Raw genomic sequence first — 26816 nt, 5'->3', positions numbered from 1 at the left:
TATAGTGGGTGAATGCATAAATGGGCTGATAAATAGGCAGGGGTTTTTTTTGCTAACAATGCTCTAATACCCAGAATTGCAAGTGATTTAATACACAAATACTAAAGCGTTTGTATTGGACTTTCTCAACATGTGTGTCTAAAGTCCCAAGTAAGCATGTGATTTAATTAAAATTTGTTTTAAAACTATTTGATGCCAGGGATGCCTTTCTAAAATATAGGCAGTTATGTATTGTAAAACTAATATATACTTTGCAACTTACATGTTTTTTTCTCCTGATTGTTGTCCGTTAAACTGACAAATCTGTTTAATTGTGGGATCCAGTTAAATCGTAACATTTGATGTGCTAAAAATTTTTTGTTTTTATGAGTCGTAAAGCTTTTTTACAGTCACTGTTGCTCTCTTCATTTCTTCATTTCAGACTGAAGAAAGATGATGTGGTTTGGTCAGTGATGCCCCATCTACCCTCATCAGAAAGAATCAAAGACCAACACAAAACCAGCATGAAGAACCGGTATGAGAGATTATTTGAGGGAATCATACTTGAAGAGAATCAAACCCTCCTGAACAGTATCTACACACAGCTCTACCTCATAGAAGGAGAGAGTAAAGGAGTAAATGAAGAACATGAGGTTTTACAAATGGAGAAACCAACCAGAACACAAGACACTCCAATCTACTGCAATGACATATTTAAACCCTTACAAGAACCAGGATATGAGGAGAAAAACAAAATCAAGGCTGTTCTTACTAAAGGCTTAGCTTGAATTGGAAAAACCTTGCAGTGCAGAAGTTCATTTTAGACTGGAGCGAGGGAAAAGCCAATCAGGATGTAGATTTCATGTTTTTGCTTCCATTTCGAGAGCTGAACTTGATTAAAGATCACCAGTACAGTCTTCACAGACTTCTACTGGACTTTCATCCTGAACTTCAAGATCTGGACTCAAAGATTTATGGGGAGTGTAAAGTTGTGTTCCTCTTTGATGGTCTGGATGAAAGCAGAATTTCACTGATGTTTTCAGATGATGAGAAGGTTTGTGATGTGAATGAGTCTTCATCAGTGGGTGTGTTAATGTCAAACCTCATCAGAGGAGACCTGCTTCCCTCTGCTCTCATCTGGATCACCTCCAGACCAGCAGCAGCCAATCAGATCCCCTCAAAATACATCAACCGTGTGACAGAAATTCAGGGATTCAATGATCAATGATGTACAGTCAGACAAAATCTCTGTATGAGCTACTAGAATTAGCAGTTGATAAATCCTTACAGAGTAGAAATGGACACCTGGATCTTTTCCTGCAGTTACTGCTGTTCGACTCAATGGAGTCCAATCAGAGACTCTTAAAGGATCTTCTGATACACAAAGCAAACAGCTCAGAGACCGTCAAGAAAACCACACAATACATTAAAGACAAAATCAAGGGTGGTGAATGTCTCTCAGCTGACAGATGGATAATATGTTTCTCTGTCTGTTAGAAATGAAGGATCAGACTCTGTACAGAAAGATTCAGGAGTTTGTAAAATCAGAGAATCACTCGGTGAATCAACTTTCTCCGTCTCACTGTTCAACAATCACCTACATGCTTCAAATGTCAGAGGAGGTGCTGGATGAGTTTGATCTGAAAAAATACAACACATCAGATGAGGGTAGAAGGAGACTGATACCAGCTGTGCTGAACTGCAGAAAAGCTTTGTGAGTTAATTTGTTTTTGGAGATGAAACTGAATGCCTGTTTTGTTCAGTTATATAGTTTTTCCTCTATTAAATAATAACACAATAAACAAATCTACCCATTTTAGTCAAGGAATTTGTTTAAAATGTATCTGAATCCCTGTAACCATGCATAGGACAGGTTGTTTGAAAAATCAACGTATGCATGACTTTTTCCCATATTTCTTGCTTACTTCTTATTACTTAATAGCAAAAAAGAAATTGCTGATAAACCTAATTTCATTCTGCGCTATAGATTTGCTAACTGTGATCTCTCTGGTCAGTGCTGTGAAATTTTGCCTACATTTCCACAATCATTAAACACACTGAGAGAGCTGAACCTGAGTAATAATGACCTGCAGGATTCAGGAGTGAAACTGCTCTCTGATGGACTGAAGAGTTCACACTCTACATACTGAGGTATGAAAAACACAAAGCTCCACTTGGTAATGAAATTAAATATGCTCTCTGTCTGGTTTATTGTACATAGCACATATTCATTTTTATCTTCTGATTGCGTAAACAAGAACAAAGCAGTTTGTATAGGTTTCTGAACATTTATGTGCTGTTTTTCATCTAATTGTAACTGTGTTAATTGTAACTTGTTAGGTGTTACTTTAGACCACGTTTTTGAATAATGCAGAAATCCAGTTATTTTTAAGGGTTCGCAAACATATTCTTGCCACTGTGTCTAACTAATGTGGTCTCATAATAAGTCAAGTTCACCTCCTGATGAAAAAAAAAAGATATATTACTCATATGTCTAATATGGGCTCAATACAATGTGCAGAACACAAATGTTTAACCTGCCATCTCCCCTTTATTAAACATATTTCATCCTTTGTTTATAGACTTCATAGCTTAATATCACTAGTGATAGTGCTGTAAAAGTGTGTCTTCATCTCTACAATCACCAAACTCCTCACTGAGAGAGTTAGACCTGAATAACAATAACCTGCAGGATTCAGGAGTGAAGCTGCTCTCTGATGAACTGAAGAGATCATTCTGTCAGCTCTACATACTGGGGTAAGAAAAACACACTTTTATGTAAAAATTGAGATTACAAAGCAGAGTTAAAAGAATCTGAATCATCCTTCATGTGCATCGGTTTAAAACGATCTCCAGTCTTTTTTGAGCAACAAAGACCAGCTAGCATCAAATGAGTTAACACATTTCTCAACCGACAACCAAAAATAAAATCCAAAGAAACAAACACATCAAACGAAAGTGTATTTCTATCCAGTTATTTTTGTTCACAGGTAATACAAAGTTGATGTATGTAAATATGAATGATTGTGATCTGAATATATGGATGAATAGAGATTTATAGTAAATGGAAATCAAGTTGATAATCGTAAGAGCTTGAGGGTTTGTACTTGATCAGTTTTATCGTCTGAAGTGATGTAAAGTTGAGTATGTGTGTTTGTAGATTATCTGGCTGTATGGTGACGGAGGAAGGCTGTGGTTTTCTGGCTTCAGCTCTGAGTTCAAACCCCTCACACCTGAGAGAGCTGGATCTGAGCTACAGTCATCCAGGACCATCATTAGTCAAGCTGCTCTCTGATCCAAACTACAGATTAGAAGAACTCAAGTATGTTCAACACTAATAATTATCTTTGTACAGATATGCATACTGTATACCTGGTTGTTTGTATTTTGTTAAACTAGGACCCTGTGTAGGATCTAATCTAGATTTTTCACGAGCAGGGTTTTATTTTGGTTTCTTCGTTATGTGAACTGAATACGACATCTTGTTTTTATAGTGTGGAACGTGGAGAACCACAGAAATGTAGGCCACACACATACACACTAATAATGTATTACTTATGTTATAATCTCTCGTCTTTGTTCAGACACATGTGATCTCACACTGGATTTAAACACTCTTCTCTTTTTGTCTGAGAGGAACAGAAAGATTAAATGTCAGAAGAGCAGCCGTATCCTGATCATCCAGACAGATTTGATGAGTGTCATCAGGTTCTGTGTGTAGAGAGTCTGATTGGACGTTGTTACTGGGAGGCTGAATGGAGCGGCTGGAGGGTTAATATATCAGTGAAATCGACAGGAAAGCATGGAGAAAAGACTGTAGGTTTGGACACAATGAAAATTCCTGGAGTCTTAGATGCTGTAATAACAGTTTTGCTGTCAGACACAAGTCATAAGATCACATATATATCTGTCCCTTCATTTTTGAACAGAGAAGGAGTTCATCTGGACTGGTTGGCTGGCTGTCTGTACCTCTACAGCGTCTCTGAAACACACACACATTCAACGCCACATTCGCCGAACCCCTCTTTGCTGGATTTGGGGTTGGCTCTGAGTCTCTGTTCAGTTCGGTGTCTCTGATTAAACGACTTCTGTGAGAAACAACAGAGACACCATTGAGGGAAAGAAACACTCATCATAAGTCTATAGAACTAACACATTTGCTATAGTTTTAATGTTCTTAGTAGTTGTATAGACAATTATCTAAACTGTGATTAACAGCATTAAAAATGTTGTTTCAAAAATTCGAACAAAAGTTATTTGTCCCCCCTGAGGTAGACTAAGATTTTCTCACGACCTACTTTGGCGCTATAGAAAAAACACTGATTCTCAGTGTTATGGTAAAGCTGACCTCATTCACTTCACTGCACCTGTTGGATTGCTGGACATCTGCTTTTCACTCAGTTTATTGTTATTACTGTATGATTTTGTTAAGACAAAGAGAAACATACATCATAACCTGCTCCCCTGCTTACTGGGGTCACTGTGAAGGTTGGTTTAATATATCTTTATTATATAAACCAGTAGACTACGATATTTGTATATTTATATATTGTTAATGCTAATATTTTCCCATTACCTATTATGTCACTGCTTTTATTGTGCATTTATTGAAGATTTATTTATATTGCAAGGTGGAACTGTTCAACTGCAGATATAAAGTAGAATTAAAGTACAATTGTTAGATTGTTAGCCAGAGTCCGCAGGACATGCGCAGTTCCTTAAACTTGACTCGCCATCTCGGGGAGGGGGCATAGAATGCATTAAACTAAATAGAATGGAAATTACTATGAAACTTGCATTAAAACGGGCGGGGATCGCAGCTGAGAGGCTGATTATAATTAGCCAGGTACAAGGTGGCTCTACAAAAATTGTTATATTTTAGACTTTCACTGTATATCTTCAAATTAAAAGGGTTTGGAGTACTCTTATCAATGTATAAGTTATGTCGTTCGCTGTTAAAGTAAGGCGCAGCGGTTTTGTTCACATGGTACCTGTTACTTTTCTCAGCGCTGGTAAACCTGGACTAATCGGTCGATTTGGATTACCGTGTTTAAATAAATTTTATAGCAAGTGTTGACATAGATGTTTCGCGGTTTTATGTCAGATACTAATCTGTAGAATACACGTATTTAAACGGTTGCAGGTTTTAAAGGATAAACGTTTTTAACAAGGAAAAACACGTCGGTGGATTTGAACGCGACTCAATGGCGGATTGCGCTTTTGAGCCACCGAGCGCCCCCTGGAGGAATAAAGGTTTACGTCTCGTAGGAAACGGCAGAAGGTGGGGCTAATCGGGAGTTTCGCCGTGAATATGCAAAGCCGCCAGCCGTCCGTGACGCTCTTCATGTGCTCGTTTGTGGTAGTTTACGATTTTTGTATCCATCAGCGTCTCAAGGCAAAGAAGCAGCCGGAGCGAGTGTGTTGATGTGAGACTGTCTGAGGGGAACTGTCGCGCGCGCTTCTGCGTCTCACATGATTGTAGGTGCAGAAACCAAACCTGCTGCGTAAATCTACACCGAGAGACACGCTGTATTGTGTCATACGGAGAAAACCAGAGGAGCTCCGCCACGCAAAGGTAAAGTTTTTCATGCGTAGTATTGCACGCGCTGTTTACGAGTTTTAACCCGCACAAATGCGTTTTTGTCATTTTATTTAATAGAACCATGCGTGTGGTCTGCTGTCCCTGTCTGGAAATGCGTATTGAATAATGTTCAGACATGAGAAGAAGCCCCATCATATGTGTTACATTGCTGACACTGCAGTCCTGCGTGAAATCTATGAATATTCGGGAATAGTTTATGTGTAATGAATGCGATGTAAGGTGCGCGTGGGTGCAATGAAATTAATGTGCGATCATGTCTATTGCTGTGTTTTCGTATTGGGCAATTCCTGAAGACTTTATTCAGATCTTTATATATCTGGTTGCTGTGTTTTCTAGCTGGTTGGAGCAGGTTGTGTGTTTGTAGACTCACACAGACTTGTTGTTAAGGGGGATGGGGTATGTTTACATTGGTTTGCGTTAATTCAGATTTAACACAATCGGAATTGACAAAGTGCATCACGTTATGTGCTTACTGCCCATATTACAATTACTAATAGTTTATCTTACTGCATAAAAGTATTTATTTGAGGCGTTTCTGGTTAAAATGGGCAGATTAATCCACCTTGGTCATTTTTAAATAATTAAAAAAAGTAATTAAATAAATAAAATAAATAAATAAATAATTTAATATATATATATATATATATATATATATATATATATATATATATATATATATATATATATATATATATATATATATATATAGACTTTAAAAAAATTTCTCCCCATTTTTTTTTTTTTTTACAGGACTTTAACACAATTCTTACAATAATGCAGAAATGAAAGTCTTGATTTTTAATTAAATTGAGCATTAATTAAACGAAGTAAAACATACTACCATAATGCATGAATTCGTTTTTCTGGTATCATTTTATCGTGCAATATTTTATGTGACGTGCGCTAATGCAATTTTCATTAAATTTAAATACATTTTGCAGGGCTCTAAAATAGCCTTGATTTAAAAACAATAAATAAAATACATCTTTTTCGGTCGATTTTGGGGATAAAATATGACCCTGCACGTTCTCGACAGGTTTTGTGAGGTTCACTTAGATAATGGTTTGTTGGTTTTGTTTTACGGCTGTTATAACAGCTGTTTAAATGGCCTTTCCTGCTACACTAACTGTTTACAAGCTAGGCTTCGCCAGACACAAAGCTAATGAAGTTAACCAGTTAAATTTATTCATCGCACGTTGGCTTCGTAGGAGCCTGGCGGTGTCCGTGTTTCACGAAACCCCTAGTTTTAATAAGTCTTTCAATGCGTGTCGTTACAGGTGTCCGGTAACGGTCGTGGCCGAGCCGTTGAAGACCGCCCTAAGGCAGATTCTGTAGTCTTGTATGAATGCGAGAGGATGCGTAAGACCTCCGGAGGCTCTGATCAAAGCGTGCACTGACCCGAGACGCCGGTCAACAGTAGGTATCCACGAGGACCGAAAGGGAAGGAGATGGAAGCGGTCGCTCGTAGCGGTGTACCTTACACGCTATGGGTGTGGCGGGATTCTGAGTAGAGAATAAACCCTTGCGCTCGCGTTTGGCCTCTCGGTCCTGTCCCGCCGCGTTCCTCCGTTCGAGCATGGATGCGGCTTCGCGAAGGATGCGGCTCTTCGGCGCTCTGCTGGTCCTGTCCCAGTTCCCGGGCAGCCTGGGCATCCACATGGATTCGGTGGGCAGTCACAGCATGTTCACCTGCGAGTCGATCGGCCTCCGAATGTGCCAGGATCTTCCCTACAACACCACCTTCATGCCCAACCTCCTCAACCACTACGACCAGCAGACCGCCGCTCTGGCGATGGAGGTAAGCGCGCTTTTCTTCTGTCTGGGAATTAGAGACGGTGGCAGGAAAACTAGGTTGCCATGGAGCTGTTTGTCGTGGAAGCTTGTGGTTCGGTGCTTTTGATGAGCTTGAATAATTCAGACCGATGGCGGCTCTTGACAAGTGAATTATATTGTTTTAAATGAGCCGAAGGATCGTAGGTGCTATTTTAAGGGGTCCGTGCGTGTTATTTTAAGCTTCGAGTTGTAACACGCCGTTAAGGCGCTTTTCTCGTGACTACTTCAACTTGATCTCGTCGCATAATTTATATCTGTGGTGTCTGCTTTAACATTGCCAAGCTGAAAATATCTTAAAGTTTGAGATGCCTCCTTTCTTATAACATTCAAAATGTGATTTTGCCGCCTCATAAAAATTGCCTCATAACTTGGGCGCGGACGTGCAATTCGTTATTTATTTATTTAAAAAAGTTAAATATATATTTCCAGCTATAATCTATATTTTATTTAAAATGTTTATTTTATATGAATTTTCTATAGAAAATATAGCCTGTTTAAGTTTTTTGTAACCTGTCAAATTTAATGAACAAAATTCTTTTGAACCGTTATAGTGGTGTTTAATGCTAAAAACATTACCAAGCGTTAAACCCCATATCTGTAATGCAGAACATGCTTGCTCAGGACTTTCTCATAGTTTTAATGCCTGCCACGGCCATTTTGATGAATCATATCCATATGAAATGCAGTGAGATCATTTTTGCCCTGAGGTTTTTAGCGCGCTTGTAATGGATCTGTTATTCTTCGAGAAAATAAACGTAAGTGCTGACATGTCTGTCATCGAGGAGAGTAGATATAATCTCCTTTTGATAAAAAGGCTAAAATAATTAATTATTTAAAAAAAAAAAAAAAAAACAAGTACAATTTTGGTTTGCATTAAACGTTTCATCAACAATATCTGCTATATATTCAGGTGTGCGAGTTACATATTACAAATACATTTTTATTAAATTAACTCACAACATTTGAGAGGCATTTAGACTTTAAAAAAATGGGAAAATATATTAATATTAAATATAAATAACGTTCAAAATTTTTTATTTAATTTATAAAATAATTCTAAAAAGTATTACGGAAACATTTCTTGCTGCTAAGCACTCTTTTAGATATTAACCGATGTCTAACTACACGTTATTAGTTTGTATAATAGCCATGTAATAGCCATCTGTTGTGGAAATATCTAAAGGGGATGTCGAGCAGCTCCATAAATCTCCAGAAAGGCGTCTCAGGAATGGCGTGTTTGTTGAATGCCGCTTTATTCCATGTGTTTCAGGAACTAATGGTGCCATCTTAGTTTTTTTTTTTCTTCCTAACGGTTCTAACGGCCCTGTGATCTGCCGAGAGCTGTAATGGCTGGATTGATTTGAGGCGTGGAGTAATGCGCTTTCTCCCATTGTTTCAGTCAATTAAACACGATAAGCGTCCATCTGTGTTCTGAAATCACAACAGAGCAGCCGGTGTCAGTCGCCCGCTGTAGGTCTCTCCGGTCACGTGACCCGGCCGGCCCTGAGCTTCAGGGTGGTTCATCTGTCAGGGGTGTACAGTATCCCCTGCGGGTATGTATTACATCACCCCGAGATGCCCTGCTGGTGAACCAGAGCGGAGAGCGTAAAAACAAGCCTTTTACCCCCCCTCTGTATTTACCACCCTTACCCCCTTCCCATAATGCCTCTGTGATGAGCTAGGGTTGCTGGCTCGGTCAATCAGTTATCTGATACGCTGCTCTGTTGTATCTGACTTAAAATAGTGTTTTTAACAATGCTTGGATGTTTTGTGTAAATGTTTAATTGTTCCAGTATTACTGAAATAATTTTAACTCGCATCTTTAGAAATAATAAAAATATATCAAATATTTAGTTATTTTTGATGCACGTTTTTATGTGCTGTTGTTGTTGCGTTATTATTCTTACTTAATTAAAATATTAAGTGTTGTCCCCACTATTAGTAAAAAATTTAATTTAAGTTAGAAAAATTATAAATGCTCTATCTTTTTTTGTATAAATGTTTAAAAAGACATTTATGAAAGTATGTTTATAGACGCATGCACACCTACATCAGTATCATTCCTAATAATTTTAATAACATTATTTTATTATATTGCTATTTTTTCCCCTAGATTTCTGTACAGATTCATCTCATGCATTCTGTTGATTTTACAAATGCTGAGTGATTCTGAATTTTTCATTTTTTTTTCAACCGATCTGTTTGAATGAATGATTTGTCTGCAGATCGTCCGTCACTAGCGTGCGACTGTTGCACAAGGGGGCTTTATGTTTCTTTTTCTCTTTATGAGCTCAGATCGGATGGGATTATATGGAAATCCCGTGTGTATGTTGACTAAAGTTTACTCCGAATGAGGCAGGCGATTAGTTCTGACCCTGATAAAACCATAAATATAGGTTAGCCGTGTATTATGTGCTTATGCTGAGCTGGATTCAGTGCTCGTGAATCAAATCCGAGCAGAAAGATATGCTTTTCGCAATAAAAATCTTTTTTTTTTTTTTACATGTGACGTTATTTCCGTCGAGACACACAGGCATTTCCTTTCTGCTTCTGTATTTGTATTAATGCAAAATAAAATCTTGTTAGTACAACATCATTCTGATACAATGCATTTATTTTTATTCAAAATACATTAAATTGACTAAAAATGCTACCATAATGTATGCATACTGTACAATTTAAATAACGCCATTATTTTTTCCTTCAAATTAGAGTACTGATAATTGGGGTGACATGTGCTCTACTCTCATTAAAGATAATAAAAACCACTTTTTTTTGAATAACGCAACATATTTTGAACCACCCTTCGTTTTTGGAGGGAAATACGGCTCATTCATGTTCTAGACCGATTTCACGGGATGTAGCCGGTTTCTGAACAGGTTAATAAGCTTGTGAATTATTTTAATCCGTTAACCCTCAGTTCAGCCGTTTAAGTTTTCAGCAGCGCCAACCGCCGAGTAATTACTAATTAAACCAGAATATGATGTGACTGTGGTTTCTCCTTGATGTTGAACCAAAAGCACTCGCCCTTCCCGCCCCGCGCTGATTACACAGCTCCTGGGGAATTTACTGTCGGCTCGCTTTTGGGGTCGAAACGGCCACATTGTGATGCTGCAAGTGGGCGGAGTCTGGGTGGTTGCGAGCTCATCAGTCATTGGTTAAAATGGAAGACTGATCGTGAAGCTGTTTAAACTGGAAAACTTGCTTAATGAATAATGCATGCGGCTCATCATGCTGTAAAATGCCCAAAAATACGATGTGCTTTGCATACAGATCGTTTGTATTCTACACACACACACAAACCGCCGAAAAAGACTTTTACGGTAGTATACGGTTACAGACAGCCGCGGTAATACTAGAATACTTCTAAATGCATATTATAATCTAGATACATCAACAATAGTGAGTAAATCATACTAAAGTGTGAAAAATGTGTTTAAAAGCATTTAAAAAATCTGCCAGTTGGGTAAGGAAAATTAAAATTAGATTTATTTTTCTGACCCCAGTGGCATATTTTTGTCTTGTTTTAAATTTAAACTTAGCGTTTTTCCCAAGAAAACAAAACTTAAAAACTTGAATGTGTCAGCGTTTTAAGATTCAAGATTTTATTCGTCACACACATTTTGTACATTTTGTTTGGCTGGAGAACAAGACTAAAATATTGTATAATGTTATTTATATAATATATAAATGGTAACATCAGCACTTTTCATGTTTTAGTCAAAGAATGATTAAAGAAAGAGGCTTTTATTGTTTAAGGTTTAATTTTGCACACTGCATAACTCAAAAATATTTAAAATCATATTTTTGAATATTGGGTTGCATGATTTGCTCGTGTTTTATGACATTTATAAATAAATATGACTAAGCTTGTGAATACATTTTAATCTGTCAAAAAATCTTGTGGGCTTTTCAAAAACCTAAAAATAATAATAAAAAAAAAATAAAATATATATATATATATATATATATATATATATATATATATATATATATATATATATATATATATATATATATATATATATATATATATAACACTTTTTTGATGATAAAACAGGATCTAAGTAATTTAACTAATAATGATATTTTTTTATGATATTTGTTCTGGAAAACAAGACAGAAATACTATAGTATGTAATATTCAGATTGTTTTCTGCTATGTTGTCACGTGCCCACTCATGTAATCAAGGCATAAAGGCAATTTGCATACTATCTCACACATGTATACTGCAGAAATAGCACAAGTAGTATGCTAATGCACTCTTCTGGAAGATTTTCCACAGGAAATCAGAAAAACACGTGAATCAGAGATAGAAAGCAAGTGCTATTTTTATGCTGGCATGAAAGATAATGCATAGAATATGCAAAGAACTCCCTGACAGGTACGTTTTCAGCAGCTCGCGTCGCTAGCGTTGGGTTTGTCAAATTAAAAATAGTCTCGCTGTGTGTGAACGGTCCCTGATTCTGTACGTTTTTGCAGGCATTCAAAATGAAAATAATTGCAACGGTGTGCCGTCCTTCTGTAAGACCCCCTGTGGTTTCTACAGAACTGCTCTTTTCGAGATGGACTCAAATCTCTTTTACTTTCTTCGGTCCTCTCCATCTTCCTTAACTGGGTAGAGGCGTCACCATGGTAACGAGCCGTAATTGTTCGCCCCTCAAAAGGACAAGCTTTAGTGCTCCCGGGAGGCGGTCCCTCGCGCTGACCTCTGACCCCCCCGAGGATGAAGAGTTGTCAAAAGCCCTCCGCTTCAGATAGGCCTGTTCCTGCATCGGAGTTACCATGGTACGCCGGTTAGAAATGTCAGGAAAGAGCTCAGAGACGGGTGAAACCTCGGGGCCAGGACGAGAAGTGATCTCGATTCAGAGCTGCTTGAATGACAGGACAGAAGAAGTGTGGGAGCGGGCTGTCCTTTCTTTCTTCTGTTTTTCTTCCAGAGCTCAGATGAGGGAAATAACTCCCCGTTTGGCCAATTTTCCCCATTCAAGGCCCTTGAGTCTTTCACGCCCGTGTGAAAGTGAAGGGCCGCCCAGAGCCAATTGGTGACTGCAGAAGGAGTTTATCTTTGTTGTTGTTCTAGGGGAGACAAGATGTGTTTTATTCTCCGTCTGCCCCGGCACGCCACAATTTATTCAGCCGTTCAGAGCGGCCAGCGTGTTGTCGTGTCACTCACACGGACGATTCACTTCTCGTTTTGTGTCCTCATTTATAAGCACTCAATCAGTGTCTCTTTACATCTGTGAGAGCAGAAGTACTGGAATGTTTTACAGCGTTTTGAATTCGTAAGTGTTGCATATTCTGTTTCTCTCCAATCCGTACGTTAATCAATAAATATCGGTTAGCAAGGTTGGTAACATTTTTTTATTCAGCAAAATGACTGTAAAGGCATACAATTTTTCTAGTTTTGCCAAATCATTAATTTAATCAAAATGATATATAAAAAAATAAATAACTAAATAAAAAAAAAAAAATAATATATATAATTATAATATATATAATAAATATAATATATATAATAAATAATATATATAATTTTTTTATTTTTATTATTTGTCAATCTTATAAATAAAAGCAATATTTTAGTGATGTTACTCGTTTTTAATGATTCTTCTCTATAAAATATCTTAATGTTCTTGCAGTTCATATAGTTAATACTATTTTTTTTTTTACTATAAAATAATAAAAAATTCAAGTTGAGCTAAAAGGGTTGTGCAATCTTTTTGATGAAATTGTATATGATTTAGAAGTAAATTCTTATGCTTTCTGAAGAAGGTTTCCACCTGAGCGTTCTGGTAAGGTTTGCAGAGGTGTTGCTGTGCTGCTTAAAGCGCGTTTCTCTCTGGTTGCTAAGATATTCCGGGTGGTTGCTAGGTGATCGCTTTCTGATTCGAGTCCAGAGAGTCCACCTTAAAGTTCTGGTCTCTATATATGGCTTCGGTGTAAATCTCTGTATTTCTTCAATGTTGTAGTATTGTAACATTCGTATACCAACAGCTCTGACTGAATAATACAGCTCAACTTCTGTGTGACATTTCAGACTGTTCTTTTAAACCCCGAGACTTGCATTTGCTGCCAGAAACGCTGGATCTTGAGCAGGGATGCGGCGACGCAGACAGGCTGATGTTGGGTCACTGCTGATGGGGAAGCGTCCTGATAGTATCTGACAGCGTTCTGGGCCGGAGGGAAGGATCCGTTACGTAAGGACTCCACAACTCGGGCAGTTCATACTATCTAGTGCACAGCAGTTTGTCGGAGCTTGTTAACGCGAGACTCGAGCCAAACGGCAAGAGATGGATGTGTTTGAATGGCTTCTCCGTGTTTTCCAATCACCGCTGACATGCTTTTATTAATGGAGTTTGATAAGACGGCCATCACCGTTGTAAACACTTTCATAGCGATTGAATAATAAATGCGCGAAATAAAAAAATCACAGACCTGCTTGCGACGACTAAGCCATTAAACCTAGCTTAACAAAGACTTTAGTTGACTCTTGAAATAAATAGTTCAGGGCAGTGCTAAATGCAAATAACGTGATCCCACTTCTTTTGGTAAAATAATCAGCATTTTGCAGATTGCAGATATATATATATATATACACACACACACACACACACACACACACACACACACACACACACAGACACAGACGGCCCAGTAGGAAAAGGGTGAGGATTTCTCGCATTAGAAAGAATTAAACCCTTTGACTTTCTGATCTCGAGAGAAGGTTTTCTCCGCAAACACTTTCTCTGCAGAGTTGGTAAACTGGATTTTCCACTCACTCAAGCTCTGTTTGCTCGGCCGATTCCACCTGCTCCGTGAGCGAAGGGGCGGGTCGAGGGGGTTTTCCTGTTCGGATCCGATTTCACTCTTCCATGTCCAAATCTGCCAGAAAACCCTGTCAGTCCAGTCCAGACATCCGTTATGACACTACGTTTGTGGGCATACACACACACACACACACACACACACACACACACACACACACACACACACACACACACACACACACACACACACACACACACGTATATTTCTTGTTATGTATCATGTTAATATGAATATGGTAGCCATTCGGTGCTATCAAAGTAGCATAGTTTTTTTTGGACATTTATTATTTTAATTCCTGGTTTGGACGTCATGTATTCCTTCAATTAGTTTTATGCTTGATTTTTCAAATCCTTCACTTTTTTGGCATGTATTAAGTTTGGCATTACCATGATGTTTCGGACTTTTACTGTGGTACGTGCATGTACTGCACCACGGTATATGTCAAACTATGTAGCAATAGCATTTTATGACATATACCATTTAATACCGTATAGTACTCATGTAAATAAATATGGGAATATATATATTTTTTAATGCACACTGATCATGATATATGCATGTGCTAATCATTCAGGAACATAGTGCATGTTAAGTAATAATATTATACTTGGACATGTACTACAGTAGTATTTGAAGAATGCGTCGTGTAAACCCACAATGTTGTATGAACCTAGCTGATATTACATATTTTTGAATGTATCATAACACCATTTTTAACATTTAATTTAAATTTAACGAGATCGGTCAGAACTATTCTTTTTGGGGCATCACTGTAATACTGTGGATTTCTGAACAATATATGGATATAATTATTCAGTTGTATGGCATTTATTATATTGGCTTTGCATTACCTTGATGGTTTTGGACATATAGCGTGGTATATGATTGTGCCACTGCATTGCAAGCGCAGTGGTAATATCTTGATTTTTGGCCATGCAATACGTAAAGGTCGTTTTCCAATCCCTCCATATAGCCATGGTGCATGAAAATGAACGTATTAAAGCACCCCATCATTATGTGATTTTATGAGAGCATCTTCAAACAAAAAAACACATTTTTAGACATGCACCAAGGTTTTCTTTGGGAAAAAGTACTGTGGAAATGCCATAGTATTGGCAAGCGTATGCCAACATTGTACCATTTTGGCCCTAGGGACGTTTTTTCTTCTTTTTTTTTTGTCTTATGCAAAGCCCAAAACGGTTCCAGCCCTTGTCCAGATACATGTGCCTCCTTTTCTACCTAATCCGCACTGAAATACAGTAGGTAGACGTCTTAATGCGTTATTTTTTTTCTCACCGAGAAGTTCTCAAGTAGCCCAGGAAGCCGTAAAAGCACGCAGCCTCACTCTGAAAGCTCGAGGCTTTCAAAGGTAACCTCTATTCATCGATTCTTTAAATGAATCATGAGTCTGACAAAAGAAAAACAGGCAGAAACTTAATCCATCCATTGAAGTGTTAGAGGAGTGGCGCTTGGCGACCGGGAGAGACAAATGCGCTCTTTTGCAGCGCTGCCAGAAACCCACCCGCTTCCTCGGGCTGCTCCTCCTACACAGTCTGGGCTCTCTGGCACGACGGCGCAGCGTTCACATCAACCCCGCAATGTTTTAATTACCATTACCGTCTTAGACATGGAGATTAGGCTAAATAATACGTATGAATCTCTCTTTCGGGAACCTGTGAGTGGTCTTGATTAATTACACCTTCACGTCCCACCGACAGACGAACAAAGAGATCCATTCGCAGAAAACGCAACTCTTATGTGCATTAGTCTTGCTTTATTATTTGCTGGTTATACTTGTTCGGCGTGAAAGGAGCAATCTGTAGAGTGGAAGAAATGCTTCTCTTAAATATGTTTAGCGCAGATTTCAGATGTTCCAAATTTTTGACAAAACAGTATTCCAGTCATTCGATACACAATATGGAGACAAATGTGAAATGCGTAATAAATATATTCAATTAAATCTGTGTTTTAGCTTAAAGGTTCTTCTGTATATCTTTAATCCTAAATAATTTAATATATTTTACTATTAGTGAATGTTTAATAAATATTAGTGCTGTAAAAAATTTAATATTACAAAAGTATGCATTTCTGTTAATTATGATTAACTTAATATTAATTTTAAAATTAGTGAATGTTTAATAAGTGTTAGTGCTGTGAAACAGTTCATTGTAATTAATAACATCCAAAATAAAAGTTTTGGTTTACATAGCATGTGTGCATGCATATATTTTGCATGTATATATTTTGTATATGTATATTTATATAATGTATATTATTTAGAAATATGTTTAATATATAAACATAACATTTTTCTTTTTATATATATATATATATATATATATATATATATATATATATATATATATATATATATATATATATATATATATATATATATATATATATATATATATATATATATATATATATATGCATGTGTGTGCATTTAAATATAATATACATACACGTAAACAAACTTTTGATGATTAATTGTTTGACAGCACTAATAAATATACTTTACTTTAAACAAAGCATAAACATTATGGTTTTTAAATGCATTAATCAAGTCTGTATTTTTTTTTATTAAAAATACTGTATATAGAGAAATATTACAATTCTAAATAACTACTTTCTATTTGAATATATTTTAAAATGTAAATAATCCTTGCTATGCAAAGATGTATTTTAGCCATCATTTCTCTACTCATACATATGCAGCTTAGTGTAGAAATAATGTCCATTTAAAGAAAAATACTAGTAAATTTCACAATTATAAAGATTTGACAAAAAAATGACAATATGTGATGAATATTAATGTATCACACTTGATATTTGGAGTTTGTGTCTAATGCATTATTTGCTCTTTAAATGCATCTATGAATATGTAAGTTTTGTAATGTATAATAACAGTTGTTGTAGTTATTCTAGAAAATGCATTATGAAATTTGCACGAAGTAAGTGCTAGTCCTCAGCCAGTAGCAGGTATGTCACTGTGCTGATATAAAGAGCTCTACATTTCAATACGGTAAAGCAGAAAGAGCTATACCAGTTAGTGCACTTATGCAGCATGAGTTGCATATTTCAAAAACACTGTCACACAGGGCCAAGCTAACTCTGATGAGTGGAGTTTTTTAGGCCATTCGTGCAGAACGGGAAGTCAGCGAAGTGAAAGGGCCTGTGATTTGTTCAGGGTGCCCTGCAGCACTTGTGTGGTGATGGAGACCTATGAGAGGCTGTTAGAGGAGGAATGGTCTTCCGAGAGTGGGGTCAGTGGGGTTGACACCCTCCGGGAAAGAGATGGATAGATGGAGAGGGAGCTGGGAAGTTTGTAGCCGGCGATTTTTAAGTGCACATGCTTGAAGACGCACGCTATGTGAGTGTTTACAACACACCCGTGATAAAGCACATAGGCTGCGTGCTGAAATATTGAGAGCGATTGTGCCTGATAAAAGCATGTTAGTAAGTGGAGTTGATCACGCTTCGGTGAAGCTGCTCCTGGTGGGACACTCGGATGCCAGCGGTGGGCGGTAGAAATACAATCTTACTGTAGTTTTCTAAGTGTATATGTCATTAAATAGTTTGGCAACACTTTACAATAAGATCTCATTTGTTAACTTTAAAGCATTAGTAAATGTTAATACAATTATAAAAATTTTTTTTTGTGTGCATTATGTAACATTAATGTGCATTATGTAACATGTGCATTACAATTTTTGATTTAAAACATTAGCTGAAATTTAAATTTTTTTAGATCGTATTGATTTATGATTGGGGTCTTTGTAAGAATCAAAGAATAAATAATATATATATTTTTATTTTTTTATATATATATATATATATATATATATATATATATATATATATATATATATATATATATATATATATATATATATATATATATATATTTTTTTTTTTTTTTTTTTATTCTCATATATATATATATATTATTATTATTATTATTATTTACTTGCATAAGTAAAACATGCAAACCTGCATAGGTACTATTATTTTTTTTTAGTAACCAAGAAATATTTAATATTAATTAATCTTAGGTAATCCGTGAATTGATACTTTGACATGTTATTAATTGGGTATTACCTTTTTTTTTTTTTTTTTTTTTGGACGATTTTTTTACTTGTTACCACGGTAAACCCATCTTGTTCTGTAGCACAAAGACAGAACATTGCTTGGTAAAGCTATTGTCACATTGCATCTCCATTATAATGAATGAAGCTGTCAACTCTGGAACAGTCTGTGAGATTTTGGAAAGTAGGCTATTGTTCCTACTTCAAATATGATATTTTAAAAGCACCGTGGGATAAATGACAGACAAGAATGTTTAATGCTCGACACATTTCTGCCTCCGCACAGTGTATATACGATATATACACAGCCCAGTCCTATCAGACAAACAGAAATTCCCTTTATAGATCCGTGTGTCATTTTAATCCAGCTTTCTTCATTTTAAAGTAGTTCATCGTTTCCCAAAAGTCTCTGGCTTGATGGATGTTCAGCGCTCTTTTCCTCTTCAGAAGACATCAACCCTCAGGATTGTCTGTCTAAATTTGGCAGCGCTCCTTTTTTTTTGTCAGTCGTTCGTTCTTTAGGGCCTTTAATTCGCGCTCGCTAAATAAAAGGCTGTGATCTCCGTTCTGGATTCAGAGTAAGCCTGCAAAGCGGCATTTCATGCTCTGACAGGGAGAAGATTCATGGCGTTCCAGTGGCGTCTCTATCTGCTCAGCAGATCCAGCCTGTGCTGCCGTTTGTAGTTACACTCTAGTCAGTTACTTGCTACCTTTTGAGGGTGATTTATGAAAAGCAGGTGAGTTTTGACATTTTTAAAGCAAGAGTTTTCATCGAGTTTTTCAAAGAATAATAAAACATTATATAATGGAAAGTATAAAGTATAATGGATTTAATAAAAGTATAGTATAAAGTAATATAAAGTATAATGTTTTAATAAAGACAAATACCATATGCATCATATTTTTAATATGAAGAATGTAAAAAATATATCTATTAGGGATGGGTGATATTTACACCTATATATATATATATATATATATATATATATATATATATATATATATATATATATATATATATATAATATATATAAAATATATTGATATCGCTGTGTGTGTGTGTATATATATGTATCATTCAATTATCTGTCCATCTATTTATTTTTCCATAATTCTATGTATTGTTCTATCTATCTAGCGTTCTATCATTCTATCTATAATTTTATATTTGTTTTACAGCCTAATAAATAAACTGCATTCCAGAAATCCAGAAAAAAAGTTGTAAAATCGTAATTTTGCCTTTTTTTTTTTTGTGCATTTTTCTTCGTAGCAGCTTGTCGGTTTCTCACACAAAGCTGTTTTATGACTTTTGCATGATTTGTAATTTAGTTTCACGGACTAATTTAGTTATTTCTTTTCACGCTTAATGTACGTGAGAATCTTAACTCGTCTTCCGCTGTATAAGGAAAGCCATTTGGCTTTGCAGCAACATGAAGGTTGGTAAATAGATATATTTGCAGAGCTAGCCGCTTGTTTGTGTGTTGTATTCTGCGTTGCGTTTCTTTCAGCATGTAGTACATGCGCCGCCGTAAGGCGTCCTGTCACGGTACGGCCGCACTGTCGTATCAGATCCGCATTAATAATGAAGACGGCTGGTGTAATTCAGTTCCTCTGTTGTACCCGAGCATGATTCCCAAAGACAACCCCGTTATCTCCTCCTGAGTGTAACGGTAGAGCAGGGACTGATGGGGAGGACACTCAAAATCAATAAAACGTCCAGTTCGGTGTCTACAGGGGGCCAAACATGTCAAGAGCCATTTAAATTCTGCTCGTACAGCTCAATTACTGAAGTGTATGGGGTTTCCATACGGGAGGCCCATAGTAGCTGCTCGTGTTTCTTTTGATGTTGCATTAATTCACTCGCTCCAGAGGCAGGCTAAATATTTCATAACCTTCCTCAAATATTGATAGAGCTTTTATTCACGGCTCATTTGCATCATGCCAATTTTGAGAAAGTTATTCTTGAACTTTTTTTTTTTTTTTTTAAGGCGTTCTGGAGCTCCTCGCTGGTTTTCCCAGCAGTACGCTGGTGTCTTTTTCTTGGTGGGAAAAGCGTAATTCATGCAAATGATCTGTAAATATTGTCCTACGTGGGGATTAAGTTCAGCGGAGCAATCCGGCGAGGAATGAAGCGCAATGCCGCGGTGTGTCAATCTCATGGTTCCTTCCAAAAAACACGACGGTCACAAAAGACCGGACCCCAGCAGGAAGTGCGTATGTATTGGCTAACCCCAGGTGGAGGCTCATTGTCTGTTCCTTCAAAGATTTGAATTTAAATGCCCGGCTCTGCAGCTGCTCTCTCTCCCAGCATGCACTAGGCCCCTTTAGGGCACAAAAGCGTCCTTGGAGCTGCCAAACTGGCCTGTAATCCTGCTGAAGGGGCATCGGGTTACTGTACCCAGACAACTTCCTGCCTGTCTTTTTGCACCTTGAGATTCTGGGAGGCACGAAATATTTCTTCAAGGCAAAAGTTTGTTGGGTGAAAATACTAAGATGTTTGTGAGAATGTTCAAAAAAGTGCTCTTCTCTTTGTTAGTCTTAAGAGTTTTTCCCGAACATTTTTCATAAATTAAATAAGTTTGTTAGGAAGTGTATTTGTCGAATGAAGAATTTAAAAAAAAAAATTAAGATGAAAAACATGGCTTATTTTGATTCATTTGGCTTGATGAGAGTATTTTTAAACAGTCTTTCCTAAGATGGATCGATTTTGGCGAACATTCTTTGTTTTTGGAAACACAAAATATTCTTAAGTCAATAGCGATTATGAAGACAAATGCAATGCTGGCTTAATTTTGGAAATAGATTGATTGATTGTTAAAATCAACTTGAAAAATCCATTTAACCAATTTAATAGTCAAATGTAACCGAATGCGACTTGATTTATCCTTCTGGAATTGATTGGATGGTGAAAAGTCTTGATATGTTGAAAATATAAGGTCTTGATGACATCGTCTGAAAAGCACTTTCAAAAGCAGACCAAAGTTGTATTTTTATTCCACAGTCAAACATCTTTGTACGAAGAATAGCTCGCAATTGGATTACATTTTCAAGATGTCAGTTTTAATTAAGACTGCACAATTAATCGAATTTCTAATTGCAATTACACATAATGGTTTAAAGTTGTTGTTATTTTTAAGGTTTTTGCATTGTTTTAATTTTAGTTTTACTATAGCATTATAATATAATGCATATTTTTACTTTTTTCTTTTAAAGCTGCAGTTCATAACTTTTGGCGCCCTAGCGGTTAATACGTTGTAGCCGGAACCACTTCTCTTTGTTTATGTCTATGAATGTGCCGTAGTGATTCAGGACGGCCAAAACACAGTTTACTTGCTTAATCTATAAATTCTCAACATAATGTTATGGACTGCAGCTTTATAAAAAAAAAAAACCCAATCCAATGGACAGTTCACATTTGAGGCTTGATAGTATAGAAAAGCGAGTTTTTAGTTTGTTTTCATCTGAAAATATGGCTTGCGGTTGCTTCAAGCAACGGTATGAATTAATTATTAATAATTGCAATTACAATTTCAAGGGAATAAATGGACAATTGCGATTTTTGTCATAATCGTTCAGCCCTAGTTTTAATTTTTATGTCGACTTCTTCCTTGGAAGTTTTTTTTTAGCAGTAATCTAAACTCTCTCCAGGCAGATCCAGTGGAGTTCATTTTTGTCTCAAACTGGTGCCAGAATCAAGCTGCTTGTTTTTACGAGATTTGTCATGAACTCTCTTGGCATGAACTGACTCTCTGCTCTCCCTCCCCAACAGCCCTTCCACCCCATGGTGAACCTGCAGTGCTCTCCAGACCTCCGGCCGTTCCTGTGTGCCCTCTATGCCCCCGTGTGTATGGAGTACGGCCGGGTGTCTCTGCCGTGCCGGAGCCTGTGCACTCATGCCAAGAGAGACTGCCAGAAGCTCATGGATATGTTTGGAGTCTCCTGGCCGGAGGAGATGGAGTGCAGCAGGTACTCATTCAAGAGCTTTACAAATTTAAGGTAGTTTTGAGAAAAGGTACAAAGTGTGTGATCGCCACATGATTGCTCGGGTAAATTGTTCTGCAATGGGTGAACATGTTTTTTCTTATACATGGCTAATAGAAAATGTTTACTGGCTGAAATGGTGGTTTAAGCGAACGCAGATGTTTGAGGGAAACCTTTAATCTCCGGTGAAAACCAGGGATTCTGAAGAGGGAAAAACACGTTTGCAGTTCAAACCAGGTTGAAATAAGACTGCAGCATATTTCAGTTTAATGTTAGCAGTGAAAGCAATCTGTGGGAATATGGAAACATGCTTTCAGAACAGTAGTTGTGAGAAAAGGAAGGATATTTTATTACTTTAGAATATAGAATAAAATAAATTGTTAACATTCTCTGTATTTTTATATTTTTAATTATTCATTATTTTATTATCAATATTTTTGTATGTTTTTGTTTATATATATATATATATATATATATATATATATATATATATATATATATATATATATATATATATATATATATAATTATTTATTTATTTTTTCCCAGCATTAATCGTACCAAATACCCAAACTTAACAACTACCTTACTAAATATTAATAAGCAGCAAATTAGGAATTTATTGAGGGAAAAGTCATAGTAAATAAGCATTCCCTTCCCTATTCTAAAGTTTTACTAAACCCATAAGCAATAAGGGATCCCCATAACACTGAAAGAATACACATATTTCAATAAAAGTATAATACTTAAAACATGACACTAGTAAAAATGAAAAGGTTGGACGGCTGTATTAAATTTAGACCTGCCCATGTTGTATTCATATCGTATTTATATTATACGTGTTTTTACGCAGTGTTGCTAATCAACTAACACACAATTCTATTGAGCTTAGGAATGCAGAAGCGGTCATATTAGTCATCACATTAGTTCAAACTAAAACTTGCTAAATTCCATAATCATAAGCAACAGTGCATACATTTTATTTTTGCAAAAACAAAAAAGGTCACAAACACAGCCACAGCACTGTTTTGCGTCTCTGAGCAACATGATCGTGTAATGTTCCTGAACGAATCAACCGTTTAAATGAATCAGGCTGCCTGCCACCTACTGGCAGGTTCAATTTCGCATTTATAGTACATATATTTTTAATAATTTCAAATATTGAAAGTTTTAAGATTCAAATATCAAAACATCTTCCGCATTTGTAACCGCTTTCGTGTCTTGCAAGTTGCTTTAAACTATATAAATACATCTGAATACCACTTCAGATGCAAAAAAAAAGGTCAAAATGCCCATAAAGGGTATAAATTCTAAATGAATACTAAATGTAAGTCTTCGTCTGTAGGTTCCCAGACTGTGATGAGTCTTACCCTCGTGCTGAAGATCTGCTCGTGAACGAGGAACCCACTGACCAGTCGTCCATGTCCGTTCAGCGCGACTACGGCTTCTGGTGTCCCCGTGAGCTCAAAGTGGAGCCCGAGCTCGGCTACACGTTTCTCGGCGTGCGTGACTGCTCCCCTCCCTGTCCCAACATGTACTTCCGGCGCGAGGAGCTCACCTTCGCCCGCTACTTCATCGGCGTGGTCTCCATCGTCTGCCTCTCGGCCACGCTCTTCACCTTCCTCACCTTCCTCATCGACGTCACGCGCTTTCGCTACCCGGAGCGCCCCATCATCTTCTACGCCGTCTGCTACATGATGGTTTCGCTGGTGTTTTTCCTGGGCTTTCTGCTGGAGGACCGCGTGGCGTGCAACGCGGCCAATCCCGGCCAGTTCAAAACGTCCACGGTGACCCAAGGCTCGCATAACAAGGCCTGCACGCTGCTTTTTATGGTGCTGTACTTCTTTACCATGGCGGGAAGCGTTTGGTGGGTCGTCCTCACCATCACCTGGTTCTTGGCCGCCGTTCCCAAATGGGGAAGCGAGGCCATCGAGAAGAAAGCGCTGCTCTTCCACGCCAGCGCTTGGGGAATCCCCGGCATGCTGACCATAACCCTGCTGGCTCTGAATAAAATCGAGGGCGATAACGTCAGCGGGGTGTGTTTCGTGGGCCTGTACGACGTTCACACCCTCCGCTGGTTCGTGCTGGCCCCGCTCTGCCTGGACGTCCTGGTGGGAGTGTCGCTGCTGTTGGCCGGGATCGTGGCGCTCAACAGGGTCCGGATGGAGATTCCTCTGGAGAAGGAGAACCAGGACAAGCTGGTGAAGTTCATGATCCGGATCGGCGTGTTCTCGGTGCTGTATCTGGTGCCGCTGCTGACTGTGGTGGGATGTTATCTGTATGAACAGACGTACCGCTCTGTTTGGGAGACCACGTGGGTGCAGGAGCGCTGCAGAGACTACCACATACCCTGCCCTTTCCAGGTAAATCAACACACGCTTTATATTTAAAGGAGTAGTTCACCCAAAAATTTCAATTCTGTTTAGTCAAGTAGCTCCGAATCTGTCTGAATTTCTTTATTTCTGCTAAAAAAGATGATTTTCTTTTTAAAACAGTTCGTAAGCAGTCTACCACGGGTCACCATTGACTTCCATAGTATTATTTTTTTACTTGGAGCTACTTGAGGCTGAGAAAACGATGGCAGGATTTTTATTTCTGGGTGAATTGTTCACCCAAACGTTTTATTGGATTGATAAATGTTTTTGCTCAAATCATTTTATTTAAAGTAATAAAGTTACACTAATAAAACTGTATTTATTGGATCGAACATTAAGTAAAAACAATAATATTGCTTAATATTATAATTACTTATAACTTTTTCTATTGTAACCTTTGTCAAAATATTACATGTTCCTATGACAGTGCTACACTTTTAGCATTTTTAAAAAAATCTTTTATCACAATTTATTATATATTCGCCGTCACTTTAAATTAGTAAAATGCATGCATACTAGCTAAATAAAAGTATTAATTTCTCTAAAAAAAAACAAAAATGACACCAACAAAAAACAAACCTGCTGACCACAAATATATATAATATATAATACTTTGTTGCTCATACTTGACGTATAATTTATGCAATATGAATTGCATAAAAATATACTTTTAAACTATTTATTGCGTAAAATATTACATACAATAAAGCATGAACGAAATCCTAATAGTAATACACAATGATTAATTGATTTGATTGATTGAATAAATACATAAATATAATTTCCTGTATTATTATAGTCAACTAATTAATGTATATTTATTTATATAAATACACATAAACACACACATATACATAAATATATTTATATTTCATACTGTATATGCCTAAATCCAGTTGTAACATTGTGATATTTAAAATGATTGGTATTATGTTGATTATTAATTTCTTTTCAAAAAATGGTGGTATAAATTAGTATTAATATTATCATATTTTGTATGAATATTAATATAAATATTCATTATCAGTTAACAGCCATAACATGTAAATAATTATTGGCTTACTGATATTATCAAAAGAGACGGAAAGGTTGAGTGTGTGTGTGTGTGTGTGTGTGTGTGTGTGTGTGTGTGTGATGATATGGGTATGATAATTTAAGGGTGGTTTATGAGGACACTGTCTGTCCCCGTAATTCAAAAGTCTTAAAAAACATAAAAAGTACTAAATCTAAAAATGCAAGTGGTAGGTTTAGGTGTATATATAATATATATATATATATATATATATATATATATATATATATATATATATATATATATATATATATATATATATATATATATATATATATATATTTGTAAGTAAGTGCATTTTTAAATTAGGCATCAGTGTTTTGTCTTTATGATTCCATTTCTGGAAAGACTAGTCTTTAAGCGCTCCTATTAATGTTTCTGGCATCTAGGCTTATTAAACCACGTCATACATATGAAGAGAGTCAGATGAGAAGAGACCCTTCACACACATTTTTTTCCAGCCCTGCTTTGAGCTGTTAGCCTCCTCCCAAGTGTTGCAGCAGCGTTTCCAATTATCTTCATGAAGATAGAGACCTCAAATGTTGAGGCAGTAGAAGTGTTTGACTGATTTACCGCACAGCTGCTTTGCCGTAACTGACTGAATGAAGATGATTGTAGCGATCGCAGCCTTCTGCAAGGCCCGCGTTCGCTGCAGATATCCACGTTAAGGGTTCTTTTGTGCGGCGCAGTGAATGGACGGTGAGATACGATCCGGAGCAGTGATGCATGAGGCAGGTTTATTACAGTGTAACCGTAGCCGCTCGGCCTCTCCCTCCACACAATCATAAACGGATCCGAGCGTCACGTGACACACCGATTCTCTCCCCTCCCCTCCGGCGATCTTCACCATCGCATGCTCTCTGCTTCGCCTCGTAAGATGAATGCCTGCTTTCAACTACACGTGCAACTGTCGAGTGCCTTTGATTCCTGATAGAAGCCAGTTGGCATTATAGCAGCAGTGTGCTATATGATGTGCTAAGAGTAGGTGATTTCCATTAAAAATTGCATATCGTGCATTCTTACATTTATTTGTAATGATTATATATTTATTTAC

The 26816-nt window shown here is 37.0% G+C and overlaps 1 protein-coding gene across 3 annotated transcripts in view; it reads left to right on the top strand.

Annotated features, from left to right (window-relative positions):
- Positions 1–5268: 5268 nt before the first annotated feature.
- Positions 5269–26816, top strand: part of fzd3b (frizzled class receptor 3b) — a 27841-nt gene continuing 6293 nt past the window's right edge. The window contains exons 1-4 of one of the 3 annotated variants that reach the window (XM_043262276.1): positions 5269–5554; positions 6859–7379; positions 22104–22300; positions 23661–24678. In XM_043262276.1, the coding sequence (XP_043118211.1) occupies positions 7158–7379; positions 22104–22300; positions 23661–24678 (1437 nt within the window). In that variant the 5' untranslated portion in view covers positions 5269–5554; positions 6859–7157. Of the gene's footprint in view, positions 5555–6858; positions 7380–13451; positions 13616–22103; positions 22301–23660; positions 24679–26816 lie in introns of those variants that run through there. The other 2 variants (XM_043262275.1, XM_043262277.1) reach the window with 2 other exon arrangements.

Source organism: Puntigrus tetrazona, chromosome 17 (assembly GCF_018831695.1).
Source record: "Puntigrus tetrazona isolate hp1 chromosome 17, ASM1883169v1, whole genome shotgun sequence".
In the NCBI taxonomy this organism is placed as follows: domain Eukaryota; kingdom Metazoa; phylum Chordata; class Actinopteri; order Cypriniformes; family Cyprinidae; genus Puntigrus; species Puntigrus tetrazona.
Note: the sequence above shows the minus strand (reverse complement) of the source record. Positions and strands in the feature narration are given on the sequence as shown.